This window comes from Globicephala melas, chromosome 10 (assembly GCF_963455315.2).
Source record: "Globicephala melas chromosome 10, mGloMel1.2, whole genome shotgun sequence".
Taxonomy (NCBI): Eukaryota; Metazoa; Chordata; class Mammalia; order Artiodactyla; family Delphinidae; genus Globicephala; species Globicephala melas.
Window position 1 is genome coordinate 5,328,151 of NC_083323.1, and position 21,387 is coordinate 5,349,537.

Sequence of the window (21,387 nt, forward strand, 5' to 3'; positions counted from 1 at the left end):
ATGCATAATCCCCTGATTGTAGGTCGTGGGGCCCCTGGTCTTCATCTGAAAATAGATTACTGAGATAAGCTTTAGAAACAAACTTAAGAGTGTCCTTTAATAATTCAATTAAACTTTCTAGCAATATAACATGACAGCAAGGAACTAACTGGGAAGTGAGTCTTGGTAACACAGACCTTAATTAACAAAACTAGAATTTAATATTCAGTGAAATGTAATTTTTTTTTTTTTCCATTGTGAGGGAATTAACCCTGCAGCCAGGGAAGGCTTTATCCCATCAAATAAAAACTTGAGCTTTGTCAGGGAGCTGGAAAAAGCCAAGCAGCCCTCTTGGATTTTCCACAGCCTCGACTGTTTGACTGACAGCTATCGTTTACCCAGTTTAAATTCCCTGATTTAGGAATAGACTGTTGTCATGTTTTAAGGACACCAGGATGGCAAAAGTCTGGCAATGAGGGGTTAATTTTTGTAGAAGCAGAATGAACTTTATTATGCGTGTTGCGATCTTCATAGATGATTGTGAAATAATATTCATTTACTTTACTAAAGTAACGAAAGATTTTAAAAGTAAATACAGGGCTTCCCTGGCGGCGCAGTGGTTGAGAGTCCGCCTGCCGATGCGGGGGACGCGGGTTCGTGCCCCGGTCTGGGAAGATCCCACATGCCGCGCACGGGCCACTGGGCCTGCGCCTCCGGAGCCTGTGCTCTGCAATGGGAGAGGCCACAACAGTGAGAGGCCTGCGTAAGGCACAAAAAAAAAAAAAAAAAAAAAAGTAAATACAAATCACTTAAAGGCAAAGGGACTTACATAGTTTGTTATTAAAAGCAGCATTCCAAGAAAACTTCGTTCTCAACAGAGAGAGAACCAAATTTCAGCCTGGTCTCAATAAACTTTTTTATTTTTAAGTTTATTATCATATAGGCTTTTTGCTTGGGGAAATTTTCATAAGGAGTCTCAGACTGAACTTTTAAAAGCCCTCTCAGGGCTAGGAAAGTCACACCAAGGGCTTGTCACAGATTTCGCTTACCAGATCTAGGTGAATTCCTCCCTTTTCAAGGTTCCCAAAATACCTTGAGATTTCTGTACCTGTTAGTGAGGTAGCCTTCCTAATTTATCTGATAAAGCTGCTGGGAACCTAAGAGTTTCCCATCTCTGGAGTGAGCAGACAGACGAAAAATGTAAATGTTTCAATTTTGCTTACAAAGGTATAATTTACCAAATTACTGTAAGTCAGAATTAGTTTGAGGGGAAGGTTTTCCTTACACCTGGAAAACACAGATTCAAACCAGTCATTTTTCAGATAGAACCCATAAAATTATAACCGTATTTACCGGTTCATTCAGTCGTTTGTAATTAATCCTTTCTGTTAACATTTTTATGAAGCCAGCAGGTTTTTCATTAGAATTCTTCAATTTCTTAGCTAGTTATCATTATAGTCTGAAAGTCAGAAACTTGTATTTATCCAAAAGTCCTTTTTATAAATCTTCTTGAAGAGGAAGCGTTTTTGCAAAGGCATTAGAGTGAAACTGTTAGTGTCTATAATGACAAAAGACTTTTACCGAAAAAAAAAAGTTTCTTCACATTGAGTTATTTTCATTGCTGACAAATTTGTGACAGTTATAATAAGATCTTATTTAGTTTATATTAAACCTAGGCACAATAAAAGTATTATACTTAATTTTGATCGCTCTAAAGACATGTCTATATTAATTAGATCAATAAACTTAAACATTAATACCAGGTATTAATTTAATATTGAATATTCCCCAGTTCACGTGAATCTGAAATTTATTTAGCTTAATTTTTCTTGTATTTAGAATTGTTTGATTTGTTGTTTTTGTTTTTTTTTGGTACGCGGGCCTCTCACTGTTGTAGCCTCTCCCGTTGCGGAGCAACAGGCTCCGGACGCGCAGGCTCAGCGGCCATGGCTCACGGGCGCAGCCGCTCCGCGGCATGTGGGATCTTCCCCGACCGGGGCACGAACCCGCGTTCCCTGCATCGGCAGGCGGACTCTCAACCACTGTGCCACCAGGGAAGCCCCTGCCTCTTTTATTTTTTTTCTTGGCTTGAAGTTCTACTAATTAACCCAAGGCTGAAGTCTCAGGCAAAGTGGGCTTTGCTTGTAGTTCAAGGACATGATAAGAGTTAACTTCAAGCTTTCTCCTAGGCATATTTTTTGTTCTCTCAGGGTCAGAATTCTGAAAAAGATATTTCAACAAGCTAGCTTTCCCTAATTGCATATGCATAAAGAACTGGTTTTGCAATTTCAAAAAATTTTTATCTTAACCAATTTTCTCCGGACTCTAGAATATTGTGGCCATCCTGACTGAAGGAACCTAACTCGTTTTTGAATTTGGGAAATGTCAGACCCGGGAAAGGGAACATGGACTCTAATAGTGCCCATGCCTCCATTTGCCACTTCCCTTAAGGGAAGCATATTAGAATCTGTTTCCTGGCGTTGGGCAGTCCTGGATCTTGTGTGGGGAGGGAAGGGGGGCTTTTGCCCTGATAAGGGGGTACCTACTGGTGAGCTGTGCTGAGGTGGGTGCAGGGGCTGAAGCAATGAGGGTTCATGAAGCGGGGGACAGGAAAGGTCGAGTGGAGGGCCGCCTAGGAGATCTGCTGGAGAGGGAGGCAGAGGGGGTCGGGGAGATGAGGTGGCAACGGAAAGACACGTGCGGCATGAGTCCCTCAGCTCCGGATTCTGACTAAGGGCCATAAAGGTCTGGACGTAAGGAACCTCTGAGTCCTTTCCTTGTTTCCGGCAAAAGAGATTAAGTTGGAGGATCGTGTTATAATTTAGTGTCCCATTAAGAAGCCATTGTTCTCGGTCCCCCAGTTTATACTGGGTCCAAGCCGTGTTATGAAAGAAAATGAGCCTCTTCTTTCTGAGATTTTCAGGGTCAAATTTTCCCAGTGCCTGAGGATACAGCCGAGGGGTGAGTCCGAGGGAGGCTCCCGAGACATCGCAGAACCCATTCTTAGCCTGTACGCCGTAGAACGGGGGTACTGAGAGTCACCGGCTGACAGAGAGGCGTCCCCTTTGTCCCAGTGATCTCTCCATGCGACTAAGGCACAAAATGGGCCGACCGTCCCAACAATCGCGTCCGACCGTGAGAGGTGACCCCTGAGCGTGCGACTGAGGCACCATGCGACTCAAGCAGGGAAGGAAAGGAAAGAGAGGAGATTCCCGGGACCCACCGGGTGACTCACCGTTTGGCGATTCCCTGAAACGTGAAAGGCACTCCGGGGATGGCTCCGAGGCAATGCCTAGGCTCCTGTAAGTCAATCCGGACTGAGAAAATGGTGAAAGTAACAGAGAAGACAGGCTGAGGAATCGGCCTCGTAGTCCTGCCGGGAAGGCGGCGGCCAGGGGGAGGGGGCTCAGTGTTCTGCTTGAATCAATACGCACCTCGCATCGCACGGAAGTTGCCTTGCTGGGGGCAGACGCTCTAACAGCCTGGTCCGTTCCGTGACCCCCTTATCCTTTCACGGGAGTCTTCAAGCGGCAGGCGCCCTAACGGCTTTTAAATGCCTGACCCGTGCCCGCACGATGCCAATCGGCCTAATCCGCAGTCGGGAGGAAGACAGAGGGATCCTCAGCCGTCTGGACGGCAGTTACTGGGGCGAAGCGAGCCGTGGAGCCTTCGGAACACGCCAGGGTGTGGCCCTGGCCAGAGTCCTCTGTTGCTTCCACGGCAGCTTGCCTGTTCACAGAGAGTCCCAAGGAATGAGGAGAGGAGGTGGGGGAGGAGATCCCCCCAGGAGATATCCCCGTACAGGCCACCAAAATGTCGTGGTCCGCACGTGGGTTGGAAGAAGAATTTCCAGACACGAAGTATCTTAGGGAAGAGTGAGTTTACTGAGAACGAAGCGCAGAGTTAGTGAGGGGCGCTGCAGATACAGCGGAACCACTTCCTGACAGACCACGGAGAGCCGCCCCCTCTGTGGGCTAGTGGCCAACTTTTATAGCCTGAAGACAAAGAAAATTCCTGCTGGCAGGATGGCATCAGGCGATTGGTCAGGGTGCTTCGAGGCTGCTACGTGGCGAATACTTTACCTACTGTGGCGTCGTGGGGCTGTGCGGTTAGATTAGGAGCGCCCATGGCAACCGCTGCTATGCGGGCTTGGTTAATTCAGGAGTTTTTGTCCTGTGTCCTTGATGCAGGGCTCCACAGGGAGCAAACGCGTCATCACTCGAGAACAAATCCGGGAGGTCGTCCACCACAGCCACTGGATGTCGCTGGGCATGTCCGGAAGCCACATCACCAGTCTGCAGGAATAAAACAGAGAGACGCCCACGTCGTATGAGCAGGAAGAGAAACCAACCATAAAGAACAAAACCAAGCCCTAACCAAAGGCAGACATCTTACAACGACATCATGGTCCAGGGAAACTGCCAGGGTCACTTCTAACCCCGATGTGATAAATTCCCAAAGACAAGCCAACCTAAAAGCCCAAAGGAAAATGAGCCCATTTTTTGATTTGGGAACGCTCAAGGGACTTACGTGGAAATAAAAGGAAAAGACCTTGGTTTTCCAGGATCCTACTCCTCTGTGGCAACATGGCCACCGACGCAGAGCATCTTGTGGTCGAGAACCACCCCCTGCGCCCAGGTCTCCTGGGCTTGGCCACGTGCGAGCGCAGCAGAGGGAGCCCCCAAGGAGGCCTGACCACTGCCCTCCAGACTCCCAGCACCCAGGACATGAAAAGGACCCCACATCTCGGACCTTGGGAAATGCCAGAGCAGCCCTCAACCCAGGGCAAGGCTGTGTGGGAACGGGTGGCTGCGTTGGCACAGTGGAGAGGGGCTCCGGGGAGGATGGCCAAAGCTGGAGGACTGAGCTGGATTTTGAAGGACGGTCGGGACTTTGAAAGATGGACTGAGGGACATGTTGACTAACTCGCTAAAAAGAAAGTAAACACCAAAGTACATCAGAAGAAAATTGAGGGGAAACAAACGCTCAGGAATCCAGTAGGCATCCCAGCGTTGGCCTCAGATCCCTCCAACATACCAGGAATAAAATCCCCGAATAGGGGCTTCCCTGGTGGCGCAGTGGTTGGGAGTCCGCCTCCCGATGCAGGGGACACGGGTTCGTGCCCCGGTCCGGGAGGATCCCACATGCCGCAGAGCGGCTGCGCCCACGAGCCATGGCCCCTGAGCCTGCACGTCCGGAGCCTGTGCTCCGCAATGGGAGAGGCCACAGCAGTGAGAGGCCCGCGTACCGCAAAAAAAAAAAAAATCCCAAAATAGAAGTGCAGACCTACAAGAAGTGACAGACATGTAACAGCAGTGGGAAAGGAGGAGGGGTGGGCAGGGGCTTGCCAACGAGGCACCTTTCCAAGGTGTTCCACGCTGACAGTGAACTCCACCCCAATGTATAAGGAGCCAGGCTCCAGGCCGAGGCCCTTCCACTGCTTCTCTCACTGAATCCTCGCCCCACTTCCATGAGGATGCCACAAAGCCACGTGAAGCGCTCACCTCTGGACCACAGCAATCGCGGACTCCACGGGCAGCGTGCAGGGCAGCACCAGGTAGGACATGACCTTAATTGGTAAGAAGTTGCACATCTTGTTTATGTACCCATCTTGGTTTCCAATTGCTTCCCTCAGGGCTGAAAAATACAATTGGGAGGTCTGTCTCTCACCAGTGTAAAAACCAAACCAGCTTCCCCGGGGGGTGCTTGGAATGTCTGTGAAATATACAAATCCTGGCAGCCCAAGAATCAGAAGCTCCACAGATGAGATCAGGTGGGGAACGTGCCCAAGTAGCCCTTGGATCCTCTACAGGGTACAGGGTCCCTTTTAAAGACTCTCTTTTAAACTGGCTACTTCTGGAGGCGTACACAAACTTCTCAAAGTACCCCTGGCCCCAGTTTTATGAGCTCTTCTCGGCACCTTCAGCTGGATTTTCCGTCTCTTCTGCCTGGAACCCCCTAGCCTTCCATTTCCCCTTTGTAATGACCTCCCGATGCCTCACATCGCAGGAATCTGAGCAGCTGCTGGTTAGTGCAACTCCTGGGGTGTCCGTGCCTCAGGGGCAAGAACCGGGCATCCCATTCGTCTTTGATTTATTCTATTCTATCTGGCCACATCCTGCGGTGTGTGGGATCTCAGTCCCCCGACCAGGGATTGAACCCTAACCCCCTGCATTGGAAGCTCGAAGTCTTAACCATTGGACCTCCAGGGAAATCCCTGTGCCGTTCATCTTTGAATTTCCCCAAATGCCCAGCTGGAAGCTGGACGGTGCATTCGTCTATCCATTATATAATCGATGACATGATAAAATAACCGGATTCAGTGAAGGTTCAAAACTGTGATTTTGCGGGGAGGGAGAAATTAGGAGGGGGTCCTCGAGAGAGAAAAGGCTTTGAGATGGGAGGACAGGCGGAGAACGGCGTTCTCAAAGAACAGGACACCTCCGGGGGTCCCCCCCCCCACAATATCCAGCGTGCCTGGACTTTAGGAGCAGAGAGCACAGCCAGTTAACACAAAACTCAGCTGGAGGTTGTTTTCCTCTGGCCAGGCCCCATGGGAAGGGAGACTGGGCAAGGACCCAGGGGGATGGGAGGCCCGTGCTGGGCGGTGCGGGTCCCAACGGGCCTGCCCTGGTCGCTCCGCCCCATCTCTTCCCACGCAGCGGCATGACCTTCCTCCACAACACACAGGGAAGCCACCCTTTCTGCCTCATAAAGGGTCACAGAGAGCCTCTGCCGTCCCGCCCCCAGAGCCGGCACCTATGGTGAGCCTGGGCGACAGGGTCTCCAGGGTGCTGTCTTCCCAGGGCAGGATGCTGAGGTGTGGGTGATCCAGCAGCGTGGCTTCCTCAGGCTTCGCCTCCCCGGCGGCCATGCTCGGGGAAGACTGCAGGCTCCCGTGCTCCCGGGGGGCCTCAAGGACTTCCGACTCTGCTGGGGATGCACTCAGGCACAGAGGGGGCCTGTCACAGATGCCTGCGAAGGGCACAGAAACAAACCCGTCAGGTAATTTCAGGCGGCAGGCTCATTACTCACTCACACACACCTGCCCACCAAATTAGAGGGAAGCTGCAGGCCTGTTATTAGTACAAGGCGGAGATCAGTCCCCGACCAGGGATTGAACCCTAACCCCCTGCATTGGGGCAGGCAGTCCTAGCTGGGAGAAAGGAGTGCGGGGCTTTGACGCCGGGTGGATGTGACGAGGGCGCCTGGCTCCATCACTCACCAGCTGTGTGGGCCCTGGAGCCACGTGTGGATTCTTGATGTTCAAAGCTAAGGGTTATAACTAATTTATAGTAACGGAACCACTGGTTAAGCCAGCGGTCCAGGCCCCGCAGCAGCCATTCAACTGCTACCATGACCATCATCTCCGCTTTTCAGCTGAGGAATCAGAAGCACAGAGAGGTTAAGAGATTTGTCCAAAGCCACACAGCCAATACGTGGCAGAGCCAGAATCGAACCGAGATGTGATGTCAAAGATGGCACCCTTCCGTCACACGGCCTCGAAGGAAGCATTAGGTCGGGGGTTTGTGCAGGCCCTGCCCTAGGTGCCGGGGCTCAGGAGCCAATGCCAGTGGTGGTTCCTGCTCGCACACTGGGTGGGGGCAGTGGGACAGGTAGTTTCGGATGCCCACGCCTGCCTCGGCTCACCTCTCGCTTCCAACCTCAGATTAAAAGACCTGGGGCTGGACCTCCCTGGTGGTGCAGTGGTTAAGAATCCGCCTGCCAAGGCAGGGGATGCGGGTTCGAGCCCTGGTCTGGGAAGATCCCACATGCCGCGGAGCCACGAAGCTTGTGCGCCACAACTACTGAGCCTGAGCTCTGGAGCCCGTGAGCCACAACTACTGAGCAAGCATGCTGCAACTACTGAAGCCCACGCTCCTAGAGCCCGTGGAGAAGCCCGCGCACCGCAACGAGGAGTAGCCCCCGCTCGCCGCAAGTAGAGAAAGCCCATGCGCAGCAACAAACACCCAATGCAGCCAAAAATTAATTAAAAAAAAATAAAAGAGGATGCAAGAGAAGAATTCACCGAAAAGAAGACCAGGGGCTGCCCCTGGATGCCCACGCCTTGCTCCCAAGTTACAGCTCCCAGTTACGCTCCCCTGGATCTTTCTGGCCTCTTTTAGACACACAGCTCACACCCTGGGACTTACTTTCCCTTAGGCATGTTTCAGAGAATCTGTTCCCAGAGGACACCTGGCCCAGCCCCACGCATCCTCTGCAGGACCCCGAGGCGGCCAGCCTGGCAGAGGGAGGACCTCTCTTAGATCATTAAACCCAAACCCAGCACCGATGCCACAAACACCCAGCCGCATGCCAGTCTTTAGAATTACTAAGAAGCACCTGGCGTCATTTAATCCAAATGTCTTCTGCTGGAGATGTGGAAACGGAGGCCCAGAGAGGGGAGGTGGCTTGCCCAAAGTCACCTAGTAACTTCCACAGGGTCCATCACTGTGCTTTATTCCCATGTTGCTTCCAAATTTCATCCCCAGTCCAGACTGCTTTCCAGAACCTCGGACTCTGACATCACTGTGCTTCCTGCACAACCATCCAAATGTGCCCCCGGGGCACGGCCCACGGGGCCTGAGCTTCCCTGCAGAACCCTCGCCCTCCTGAGGGCCCGAACCCTGAGCAGAGCCCCTCTCCCCCAGTGCCGGCTGCAGAAGCCAGAGGCCAGGTCTTCATCCCTAAGTCTTCCTCCTCCCGAATCTCTGGTTGGTTGCCTCCAAGTCCTGTCCCCTTGGGCCCCTTCCACCACCCTTGCTGCCGTGACCCCGGCCAAGCCCACGGCGGCCTCCTTGACCTCCTGGATGCTGCCGTCACACTCTCTGCACTGCGGCCGGGGGCGGGGCTTCCAAAGCTCCCTCTGACCACCCTCACTCCCGCTCCGGCAGCCCTCCGTGGCTCCCTATTGCTGTGGGATGCAGACCCTTTCACCCCATCCGTGAGGCCCAACCTTGTCCCTCAACTTTTCACTTACTGCCATTCCCGCCCCTCTCCTTTCTGTCCATCTCTCTGGGTGCCCCACTCCCACCACTCCAGTTACACACGCCTTCTTTGCACCTCGTGTTCATGTCCCCCACGCCTAGAATGCTCCTGTTCGCCCTCAGAGTGTCAACACGGATTCACACCCTCCTGAAGCCCTGCTTTCCCCTGCCTTGCAGATCCCCTCGCTCCCTGTGTGATCCTACAGCATCCTGTATCTTCCTGCCAGGGCAACCGAGCACACCGTCAGCCTTCTCTTGACATATCTGTCCCCGACCATGTTGCAGCAAAAATAGAAATGAAGTTTTCCCTCTCCTGAGAACAAGGAAAATAAAGGGAACAGTGAAACAGACTAGAGAAAGAGAAGAATCATAACGTGGCCTGAAAGAGTTCATCACTCCTAGTCGTGTTTCTTAACTGTTACTAACGCGTAGTTTCTGTAACTAGATCTGTACTTCACAAAGCTAACCTACTACTCTTTAACATTACGTGAATTACATCCTGCACTCCCTTGTAGCAGATCACCCCTTGCAGCATCTGCATTTCAGAAAAAAGGTCACAGGCCGATAACCCAGAGACAAACGGACCCAATTACCCGGCTGCCTGACATGACGCCAGCTGTGACTATTTTGAAATAATGCAGGAAGAAGAAGAATGCAAGACCTTCACTACTTTGATCCTTATCATATACCCCAGACTGCGAGCCCCACATATAAAATCTTCTCCGATTCCCGAAGGAGGGGGACACAGTTCTTGAGGCCCTAGGCTGCCGTGTCTTCCCTTCTGCCTGGCAGAAAAATAAAGCAATCTCTGTCTTCCTCCAAAATCTCTGTCTCTGTATTTCTGTTCGGCATTGGTGCACCGGGAAGCCGATATTTCGGCAACAACCCCGGGACTAAGCTCCAGGAGGGCAGGGGCCACATCCGTCTGTTCGCCGTGGAGTCGTCAATTGCTTGGCACCTAGACGGTACGCAGTAAACATTTTCTGAGTAGATAAATACATGTATGTCCCGTGAACCACACCATCTCCTTGGTCTTGGCCAAAGGCTAATTCAGAGGATTAATGCATGAACCAACCTTTAGTATCGAAGAAAAATAGCCCCAAACGTATTTGGTTCCACTCTAACATTTCCAGAACCCAAGTCCCCCAGCCTGGACGAGCCAGGATGAGTCAAAGGCAGGAACCTTCCCCAGAACACAGCTGGGCTAGTGGGCGTGGCCCACACCTGCGTCGAGGGAGCGGGAGCTATTCTGTCACCTGCGGCCCAGAAACCGTTTATCTTCCTTCTTTATCAAACTAAAGGTTCACAATTGTCCAAAAGCAGAAAAGAAAAACAAAGGAACTGCCTTCAGCACACAGACAGGTGACACTGCAGAGGGAGAGCTAATAGCCCTAGGGCTGTGACATCCGGGTTCAGGTAGGTCCCAGCTCTGCTCCCCAGTGAGTGGAGTGCGGACCTGGGCTGCCTCTCCAAGCCTGTTTCCCCATCTGTAAAACGGGGCAAATACTTCCTATCTCGCGGGACTCATGAGAGGGCCGAGCGAGACGGTGGGTGAAGGTGCTGAGCGCTGAGTGATGGAGTCAGGACTGTGGACCAAGACTGTGAACAGAAAGCTTGTTAAAGGGGCACTTCAGTTGCCCTACCGTACATACCATTCTCTTCCAAGAACCTGACCGTATCTAAATATCCTTGACAGCACAGCTCTCCAAGCACCTGTGGACAAATCAATTAAATTAACTGCAGGGGGCAGTCGCTCGGCACCATTCCTTTCAACAGCACCCGAAGCCGGCAGACCCGAAGCCGAGAATCCCCCAAGCTCCAAGCCGCTGCCGCGTGCCCAGCGCAGCCGCCGCGGGGTGGGACAGGGCTCTGCTTTCCTGCGGGACTCAGCTCGAATGACACCTCCTCCGTGCAGCTGGTACCCCAGCATGACGGGTGCTGGTTTCTCTGGTCTCCCTGGGTCCCTGGACGAGCCTCCACCCTAACAAACACCAGGGCCTGATCTACTTGTTGTGGGACAGTAAGAGCTGCCTCCTTTGCTCCTCGGTGTACAAACCGCACGGGCAGACCAATCCCGCCGTCCAGCCTTCCCTCTCCCCGCGAGCACACGCTGACGTATACGTTGCGTGGCACAGCCTTCCTTCTCCCCAGAGAACTGGCACTGTGCAGATTCTACCCACTTTCTTACTACGTTAGGGTGATAAGGTCCACCATGCTACAACGACAGTCAAAAAAAGATTCAACTGGGAATTCCACAGCGGTCCAGTGGTTAGGACTCCGAGCTTTCACTGCCAAGGGCCCAGGTTCAATCTCTGAAGATCCCACAAGCCAAAAAAAAAAAAAAAATTAAACCACCAAGTGCAGTGTAGTTCTTTTTTTTTTGGCTGCACTGAGTCTTCATTGCTACGCGCAGGCTTTCTCTAGTTGTGGCGAGCGGGGGCTACTCTTCACTGCACAGGCTTCTCATTGCGGTGGCTTCTCTTGTTGCGGAGCACGGGCTCTAGGCACACCGGCTCCAGTAGTTGCAGCACATGGGCTCAGTAGTTGTGGCTCATGGGCTCTAGAGTGCAGGCTCAGTAGTTGTGGTGCATGGGCTTAGTTGCTCAGCAGGCGGATTCTTAACCACTGTGCCACCAGGGAAGTCCTGCAGTGTAGTTCTTGACCATGGATGCAAATAAGAATCATTGGGGTAACTAAAAAAAAAAAAATCCTACTATCCAGGCTGCCCATACTTAAGCTATAGCCCCTGGAGGTGGGATCTGAACAGCAGCGCTGTTTAAATGCCCCCAGGCCCCCTCACCTTGAGATCCGAAGGGAATAGCACCCGGGTTAATAGGTAGAGGTTCTCGGAGCAGAGGCGTACACTGAGCTTGGTGACGTTCACGTGAAGAAAGTTCGTGGACTTGACTTTGGGGCAGATGTCACTCTCCCCATAGAAGGGGGAAACAGTGATGGTCGTTTTGGTATCAAAGAAGGGTATGATGTTACTCACTGCTCCATCTACGTATCGCTTTTAAGGGAGAAAAAAAAAAAGTACATACTGTCAGAAGCTCTGGGCTGGGGTTTTCTGTGTGTTTCAGATCATGGCCAGAGGCTTCTCAGAGCCGCAGGCAGATACGGTGAGGGGCTCTGGGATCACTCTTTCAGCAAATCCCTACTGAGCATTTCTGTGCCAGGCCAGGCTGTAGGCTGGCGCTCAGGGTTGCCACATGCTGCTGTGTAGTTTGCACACTGCACAAAAAAGTGCCTGGCCAAGAGGCAGACGGAGGCTGGCGTCTGGCCCACGTTGTGACGGCCAAGTCCCGAGCCCAGGTGGGCGTCCCTAGGCATACCCATGTAATTTGCTTAGACCGGGGCGCTGTGTGCACTGGGGACAGAGTGTGACATAGACCTGGCCCTAAGGGAGACAGACGGTCATGGGTTCAATTCCAGAGGCCTTGCTGCTTTAGGTATCTTGGACAAGACACTTAACCTGTGAGCCCGTCCACACCTGGGAAATGAGAAGCTGCACTGGAGACTTAAATGATGCAGTGAACCTGGGACTCGAGCTCTCTGAAAATGGCATCTCATCCCACAACAAAGGTGCATTTGGGGTAAGTACTGTGAGAATCAGTTTTCCTGTAGCCATATCCTTGAACAACCTTAGTGCCCACGGCCAGGCTGGGGCAGGCAGGTTTTGGTACAATTTGGACTGAGTCTACACCTATGAAACCAATGTCTAGAATGATTCCCAAACCCACGACCATCATAGCCCAGCTGTTGGTGCCCACAGACGGGGGGGGGGGCCTTCAAATATCACAACTGGGAGAATTTCCCCAGCCAATCCTTCCAAAGGGAGAAATCTCAGGGCACACCTTGGCCTAAAACAAGTCCAAAAAAGAATCAGGCACGTTCAGCCATGGCTTAGCTATCAAGAGATTCTTGCCTTGAGTCCAAAAATGATTAGATGTGCACGCACAGCAGTAGTTTCTAAATTGTCGCCATGTGATTTCTACGGAAGATACAGGAAGGCATCAAAACCCTCACTGGCAGAAAGGGACACAGGACCAAATGTCGGGAATCTTTAGTTAAGACTGAGGAGGGAGGAAGGAGCTGACTATTTTTTAATTATTATTTATTTTTTAAAATTAGTTTTTATTGGAGTCTAGTCGATTTACAATGTTGTGTTAGTTTCTACTGTACAGCAAAGTCAATCAGTTACACATATACATATATCCACTCTTTTTTCACTCAAGGGATAAAGTCCAATGACTCCTCTGTCCTGTATAATTTTCCCTCCACCCTGAACTTTTCTACAGGAACATTCTGAGTTCGCTCAGTGGAAGCTCAACGTTTTGCTCTAATTATCGGCAGGTTTCATCTGAGTACACTGAGGGGGTTGACTGTGTGTGCACCACAGCTGGAGCAGCCTGGGGGAAATGAAAAGATAACAACAATGACAAAACCACCCATATTTACCGGATACTTACCTGTGCCAGGCTCTATGCCGCATCTTCACTGCATTACCGCATGTAATTCCCACAACAATGCTACACCTGTGCGCTACTGTTAACCCTCATTATTATTAACCCTCCTTTGCCAATTCAAGCTCAGAGAGGTTAAGAAATGTGTCCAAAGTAGTCCAGCTAACGTGGGCTAGAGCAGACGTGTGATTCTAGGTTTGTCTGCCAGGCTGGCGCTGTTAGAATTGCAGGCGATCGCTTCACGGCTCCGGGCCTCAGTTTTCTCATCTGTAAATAGGGGCAACTATGTGTCTGTCCCGGCGATGCTCTGGGGCATGAGCGAGGCCACGTGTAACCTGCCTTTGCAACTTGCTTTGCCAATTGAGGACCGTGCTGCTGTTAAAGCATGAACCAGGAGGGTTTCTAAAGTGCCTTCCTGCTGACACACTGGGATGTTGTGTCTTCTCTCCCACAGCTGTAACAACCTAAACTGTCTCCAGACATCGCCAGATGTTCCCGGGTGGGAGGACAGAATCATCTGATAACTGCTGCCCTAGAAGGAGGCTGCCAGGTGGTCCAGCACAGCCCAGCATCCAGTCCAGAGCCTGCAGGACAAACACCTCAACTTCTGTTTTTCCACCAGAGGCAGGGCTCGGGACTAGCCACGTGTGTTTACATATTTGTCGAATGGAACCAAATTGCAGCCCTGTTAGCAGCTTCTGCCCGAAGCCACGGGCTGAAAAGGATAGAGTCAGACCCAGAGAGGGTTATAACCCTCAACCCCTAAGAATAAAGCCTTATTACCGGTTTTCCCTGGCGGTGTAGCGGTTAAGAATCCTCCTGCCGATGCAAGGGACACAGGTTCAAGCCCTAGTCTGGGAAGATCCCACATGCCGCAGAGCAACTAAGCCCGTGCACCACAACTACTGAGCCTGCTTTCTAGAGCCCACGAGCCACAACTACTGAGCCTGCGTGCCACAACTACTGAAGCCCGTGCTCCAAAACGAAAGAAGCCACCGCAATGAGAAGCCCGCGCACGGCAACGAAGAGTAGCCCCCACTTGCTGCAATTAAAGAAAGCCCACATGCCCCAACGAGGACCCAATGCAGCCAAGAAAAAAAAAAACAACAACTTATTACCTTAAGTGAGTAACTGACTCTTAAGCATCTTATACCTTAACAGGCCACTGGGCACCTGTTTCAGTGCTCATGTGAAGATTAAGTGAATTGTGAAAATGACTATACTACCCAAAGCAATCTACAGATTCAAAGCAATCCCTATAAAACTACCAATGGCATTTTTCACAGAACTAGGACAAAAATTTCACAATTGTTATGGAAACACAAAAGACCCCGAATAGCCAAAGCAATCTTGAGAAAGAAAAATGGAGCTGGAGGAATCAGGCTCCCGGACTTAAGACTATACTACAAAGCTACAAAATATGGTACTGGCACAAAAACAGAAATACAGATCAATGGAACAGGATAGAAGGCCCAAAGATAAACCCACGCACGTATGGTCACCTTATTTTTGATAAAGGAGACAAGAATATACAATGGAGAAAAGACAGCCTCTTCAATAAGTGGTGCTGGGAAAACTGGACAGCTACATGTAAAAGAGTGAAATTAGAACACTCCCTAACACCGTACACAGAAATAAACTCAAAATGGATTAAAGACCTAAATGTAAGGCCAGACACTTAAAACTCTTAGAGGAAAACATAGGCAGAACACTCTATGACATAAATCACAGCAAGATCCTTTTTGACCCACCTCCTAGAGAAATGGAAATAAAAACAAAAATAAACAAATGGGACCTAATGAAACTTCAAAGCTTTTGCACAGCAAAGGAAACCATAAACAAGACAAAAAGGTAACCCTCAGATGGGAGAAAATATTTGCAAACGAAGCAACTGACAAAGGATTAATCTGCAAAATTTATAAGCAGCTCATGCAGATTAATAACAAAAAAACAAACAACCCAATCCAAAAATGGGCAGAAGACCTAAATAGACATTTCTCCAAAGAAGATATACAGAGTGCCAACAAACACATGAAAGAATGCTCAACTTCACTAATCATTAGAGAAATGCAAATCAAAACTACAATGAGATATCATCTCACACCAGTCAGAATGGCCATCATCAAAAAATCTAGAAACAATAAATGCTGGAGAGAGTGTGGAGAAAAGGGGACCCTCCTACACTGTTGGTGGGAATGTAAATTGATACAGCCATTATGGAGAACAGTATGGAGGTTCCTTAAAAAACTAAAAATAGAACTACCATATGACCCAGCAATCCTACTACTGGGCATATACCCTGAGCAAACCATAATTCAAAAAGCGTCATGTACCAAAAAGTTCATTGCAGCTCTATTTACAACAGCCGGGACATGGAAGCAACCTAAGTGTCCACTGACAGATGAATGGATAAAGAAGATGTGGCACGTATATACAATGGAATGTTACTCAGCCATAAAAAGAAATGAAATTGAGTTATTCGTAGTGAGGTGGATGGACCTGGAGTCTGTCATACAGAGTGAAGTAAGTCAGAAAGAGAAAAATACTGCATGCTAACACATATATATGGAATCAAAAAAAATGCTTATGATGAACCTAGGGGCGAGACAGGAATAAAGATGCAGACATAGAGAATGGACTTGAGGACATGGGGCGGGGGAAGGGTAAGCTGGGACAAAGTGAGAGAGTGGTACTGACATATATACACTACCAAATGTAAAATAGGTAGCTAGCGGGAAGCAGTCGCATAGCACAGGGAGATCAGCTCCGCGCTTTGTGACCACCTAGAGGGGTGGGATAGGGAGGGTGGGAGGGAGACGCAGGAAGGAGGGGATATGGGATATATGTATACATACAGCCGATTCACTTTGTTATACAGCAGAAACTAACACAACACTGTAAAGCAATTTTACTCCAATAAAGATGTTAAAAAAAAATTCCCAAAATAAAAAGAAAAAAAAGATTAACTGAAGAGCTTACCTTACAGATAACCAGCTAATTATTCTACACGAAGTTGGTTTTGCTGCCCACAGAGCCCGGAAGGGGGCCAGCTATGGAATCTCTGTCTGAAGGCTGAGAGGCAAAAAGGCTCCGTGTCTGGGGACAGGTCTCAGGGCCCCAGGGTACCTGAGCCCAGTGCCTCTTTTTTTTTTTTCGACACTTGGCTTCCTGGATCTTAGTTCCCCGACCAGGGATCGAACCTGGGCCCTTGGCAGTGAAAGTGAGGTGTCCTAACCACTGGACCACCAGGGAATTCCCTCAAACACAGTTTAAAAGCGGACTTACCACGCCTCTGAAGGAGGGGGGGATCAAGCCACTGAAGAAAGGCACGAAGGAGGAACAAGACAAGGCCTGTGGAGACAAAAGGGAGTGAAACCACAGCCCAGAGCGGGCTGCCTTTTGTTCCCCTGGGTCTTTATAATTCTCCTCCAAGCTAGGAGAGCAACAAGCCTGAAAACACTCCTGGCACAGAGGAGGTGCTTTAGTAAATGGTTGAACGAACATGAACCAACCTACACACTTATTATTTCAGGCCCAAGGACCAATTCTCTAACGACACCATCTGCAGACTGTAGCTTCTTGCCCCTGCTCCCCACGAGGGTCACACTGGGCCATCAGAGACAGAACCAAGAGTTGGTGACTAGCGGATTGACAGGGAAGGGGCTAGATCAGGGCTTTGCAAACGCTGAGGTTCATCAGAATCGCCTGGAGAGCTTGGCGAACCACAGACTCGGTGCCCCACCCCTAAGGTTCCGATGCTGCAGCTTGGAGGCGGGGCCCGAGAGCCTGCAATTCTAACAAGCTCCCAGGCGATGCCGCTGCTGCGACTGCTGGTCCGGGGCCCACGCTTTGAGTCGCGCCACGCTAGCGAGCATCAGGCAGGATGTAACACTGACGCAGTGAGAGAAAGGGCTCACGTGGGAACGCACAGGTGCTGGCTGCCTAGAGGAAGCCTCCACAAACGAGGTTAAGTGGAAGATGACACTGGCTGCTGAGAAGCTGCTGTTCTATGTGCCAGGCTGCGTGCTCGTAGGGACCTGTGTTAAGTGAAATGATATCCAAGCAATTCTCATAAAAGGCCTCGGCCAAACTAAGTGGTAGTTTCATATTGCCAGTGAGCTTCTCTGTGCTAGAGGGAAACAAGACACACTCCCACCCTTGTGGGACTTCACTGGAGGGGTCCTCATGAAGGAACAGGCATCGCTGGGAGGAGGGACACATGTAGGATGAGGTCCCTGGAGCAAAAGGTCATAAGCCAAGCCTTGAAGGATGGGGAGGGGTTATTTGAAACAGAAAGTGTCCTGGAACACTCCAGTTTTGCATATGCTCTGGACCAGACCGCTGGATGCCCTCAGAGTTCATATCACCCTGGTACAGGAAGCTATAGCCAGCACCGTGGGCAACAAGGTTCTTTTGCATCTTAAGAAAAGAACGGGTCAGGTGGCTTACGACAGCCCTCTCTTTGTTGCTTCTGAAATGAAACGGTCTTTATGACTTGACAACACCCAGATAAGCAAACTGCTTACGTCCACGACTTCGTCTTTGGACCGAAAATCAGACACCAGCACATTTTCTCCATCGGCCACTCTGGTGAGCGAGATGACAATTTTGCCCGAGACGAGCTGGTGGACGTTGTCTGGGAGGTGTTTCTGGAGACCATCTCGGACCTCCTTGTTCAAACTGAAGGTCGGGTGGAGGACGCCAATGTTCCGGCTCCTGGCGCTCCGGACAAGGTCCACGAGGGCCTGCAATGTCTGCTCTGGACGGAGAGAGACAAGTATACAAAGGAATGTACCACCCTGGAGATGGGAATGCTTTGTGGCAGGACCAGAAACCTGGCAGCAGGGAAGCTGCTGCTGACCTTTCCCTTTCTCTAGGCCTGGGCTGTCCGATCCGGCAGCCACGTGTGGCTCCCGGGCCTGAGATGTGGCTAGCCCAAACTGAGCTGGGTAAAAGACACACTGGATCTCAAAGGCTTAGAGCAACAAGAACAACGACAAAATGTAAAATATCTCATGAATAATGTTTTATATTGATTAGATGTGAAAATGATAAGATTCTGGCTGGACTGGGATAAATAATATTAATTTCACTTATGCCTTTTACTTTTTCCATGCGGCTACTAGGAAAGGTAAGATAGGCCTATTTCTGTTAGTTAGTGCTCTAGGCCCTCCCTGGCCACAGGAACGAGCCTCCAGAGGCCCCGTGAACCCTCTCCTCACCTCCATCCCTCCATCAAGGCCAGAAGCTAGGCACTCACAGCGTCGGACCTTGAGCACGAATGGGCCTAACACTGAAGGGAGCAGACAGCAAGCGCAGCCTTGGACCTGAGTTTGGATCCCGCCTCCACCTCTTACTAGCTGAGCCGCTAAACTAAGCCACTTCACTGCCTCTCTGAGTCTCAGACTGCATGTTTTTAACATGGGACCACACTCAACTACCTTTTGGAAATAGAGAAGATTAGATACACTACAATCTATAGGTGCTCAGCCCAGACGAAGCACCTACTAAACAACTAGACTTCACTCTTAACCTCTAATGTCACAATTACCAGACCATCCAGTGGGCACAGGGCACGTGCGTGCTCCAACTGACCTCACTCACTGGCCTGGCCCCCTCTGGCTGGTCTGCACTGCCCTGGACAGAGTACCTGTCCCAGCCCGAGCCCTAGTCATCCAGAGATCCTGGGATGCAGAAGGCCGGACACACATCAGCAGGTCCTGACCCGCTTCCGACCTCCACTCAGCTCTCCCTGCACATGTGGCCCCACTGAGCCCCGACAGAAGGCACAAAATTGCACACAGCTGGCTGGTTCTGCCAGTCTCTCCTGCCAAGTCAGCCTGGGTTTGGAGGCGCTCTCAGGAGCCATGCCCAAGTCACAGGCCCTGGGAAATGCTCCCCGGCGGTCCCCAAGTGAGACAGGCAGTTAAAGCAGGAAGCTGGGGCTCCCAGAACCTCCGGAGCAGTTCTTGCCAGGACCTCTAGATCCACCTTCCAGGGACTTGGTGGTCCCGAGCCAGCCCCTGCAGGACACAACCCCAGGCTGCACCTGTCCTCTGCCTGTCAGGAACGCCCTCTACGCTGGAGTCAGGGCACTTCACGTGCTGGCGTCTGTGCATTTGAATCTGGTCCCAATTAAACATTTGACCATGTGGCTGTCTCCAGGTCACAACTCTGGGACACAAGGGCTGGCTCAAGCCCAAGGTGGCCAGTCTGGTCCTCCTTGAGGTCACATTTCCTTCCCTTTGCTCCTCTCCCCCTCGATGGGGAAGGCGGCCACGGTGGCCTCTCCTAATCTCCACCTCTCCATCAGCCCAGGGTCTGCTCCCTGATCCTATCCAATGGCAGGGCTGTGCTTACTAAAGGGATTCCTGCTGCCAGTGTCCGACACAGCAGTCCCTGGGTAGAGTAAAGAGTAAACCATTAAGGAAGCCCAGACAAACAGGGGCTAATGAAAAGGTGCATTATCTTCCTGTCTGGGGGCCTCTGGATGCCAACAGCTCCATGCTGCCATTTGCTCCAGGCCCTGCTCCCTGGCTAGGATCCCAGGCCAAGGATGTCATACCCTAGTAATTTAGGCCAGCTGGCCACAAGCCCCAGTCCGCCCCTCCCACTGGTACCCACGATTACAGAGATGCTTCACTAGAACAAGATTTAAATGCACAGGACCTCGTTTCCAGGGCACTGAGCAGGGGTGTGGTGGCGAGAAGAGGAGGGGATGTGGGATGTCCAGCCCCCAAGAAGGGTCTCAAACACCGGAAAAGGAAGAGACAACTTTCCTACCTCCCCTCACCCCCGTCTCCCCGCCTCCACAAAACACCTCTACCCAACCCTCTTTCAATCCAAACCAGCAAGTTGCCCTCTACCTGAGAGGCACCCAGCCGCCCCCAGAGCTCCCACGAGAGCTGGGCAGAGATCAAAGGTGCCCGGGGCCGGGGGTCTCCAGTCCCTCTGGTCCCCAGAGAGAAGAAGGAAGCCACCCTGGGCCACAGGCCAAAACCTCCTTCCTGGCCTGGCCGGAAGCAGGGCAAATCGGGCCTCCGACCCCCCCTCCCCGCCCCCCCGCCCCCCCCACCCCAGGCGTCGCGCTCCCTCCTCCCCCTCGCTCTGAGACAACCTGGCTATCAGTCCCAGGCTGGGTCTGGGGGCGCTTTCTTCAAGCCCCAAAAGGGTGTCGAGGCGAGGAGGCGCTCCGGGTTCCCACACCCAGAAGAGCCGCTCACCCGGCGCGCCCCCCTCCCAGGCCCGGCAATAGAGCTCCCCGGTGCGGGGCAAAAAGATGCACTGGAGGAGGCATCTGTCTGGGGAGACCCCGGGTGTACCCCGCAGTTTCCATTTCCAATCACGGCTCCACCGCGCGCCCCCTCCCCGCGCGGAGCCCCGCGGCGGCCCGGACCTACCCATGGGGATCCCAGAGAGGAGGAAGGCGCAGTGCAGCGCCCCGGCCGAGGCCCCGAAGAACGTGCGCGCGTCGCGCAGGAGGTGCGGGGCGCGCTCGCTCAGGCAGCTGGTCACCCCGATGTGGTAGATGCCCAGGAAGCCGCAGCCGGCGAAGGACAGGCTCCAGCCGCGCTCGGGGTCGTACATAGCGGCGGCGGGTCGGGCGTCCGGGGTCCGAGAGCGCCGCGTCTCCGCCCGGCGCCCACTCTGGCTCTCAGCCGGCCCGGGTGCACTCACCCCAGGCATTCCCGGCGTGACGTCACCCGGCCGGCCCCGCCCCCGCTCGGACCAGGCGAGGTAGCCGGTGGGCCGCCCAATGCTGGGGCAGCACGCGGGCGGCGGAGGGCTCGGAGGGCCTGGACCCGGGCAGAGGAGAGGGGAGGACCCGTGCCCGCGTGAGGGTGGAGAGAGGTTTCCGACGCTCCAATAACAGTGGGTGTCGTGGAGAGAAACACCTCCCTTTCCGATCCTTTTCATCCCTTAAACCAGGGAGAAACTAACAGCGGCCCACTTAGGTT

General features: G+C 51.9%; 1 protein-coding gene across 2 annotated transcripts; it reads right to left on the bottom strand.

Moving 5' to 3' along the window:
- Positions 1–740: 740 nt before the first annotated feature.
- On the bottom strand, positions 741–21,199 carry PNPLA3 (patatin like phospholipase domain containing 3). Of its 2 annotated transcripts, XM_030855388.2 has the most exons (8): positions 20,830–21,199; positions 17,956–18,188; positions 16,715–16,780; positions 11,767–11,976; positions 10,619–10,679; positions 6,739–6,954; positions 5,484–5,616; positions 742–4,274 (listed from the first exon to the last, which is right to left on the bottom strand). In XM_030855388.2, the coding sequence occupies exons 1-8, from the start codon at positions 21,113–21,115 to the stop codon at positions 4,133–4,135; spliced, it is 1,347 nt and encodes a 448-aa protein (XP_030711248.2). In that variant the 5' UTR covers positions 21,116–21,199; the 3' UTR covers positions 742–4,132. The 2 variants fall into 2 exon arrangements, with proteins under 2 accessions (XP_060161827.1, XP_030711248.2); XM_060305844.1 differs by lacking the exon at positions 11,767–11,976 and having other exon boundaries at positions 741–4,274.
- Positions 21,200–21,387: the final 188 nt, after the last annotated feature.

Excerpts from the sequence above, each read along its gene's own strand:
- PNPLA3 (XM_030855388.2), bottom strand. The coding sequence starts at position 21,115 with ATGCCTGGGGTGAGTGCACCCGGGCCGGCTGAGAGCCAGAGTGGGCGC. Across the intron at positions 10,680-11,766 it reads TATTCCCTTCGGATCTCAAG|GTGCTTGGAGAGCTGTGCTG; the intron begins GTGAGGGGGCCT and ends ATTTGTCCACAG. Across the intron at positions 5,617-6,738 it reads GTCGCCCAGGCTCACCATAG|CCCTGAGGGAAGCAATTGGA; the intron begins GTGCCGGCTCTG and ends TGTATTTTTCAG.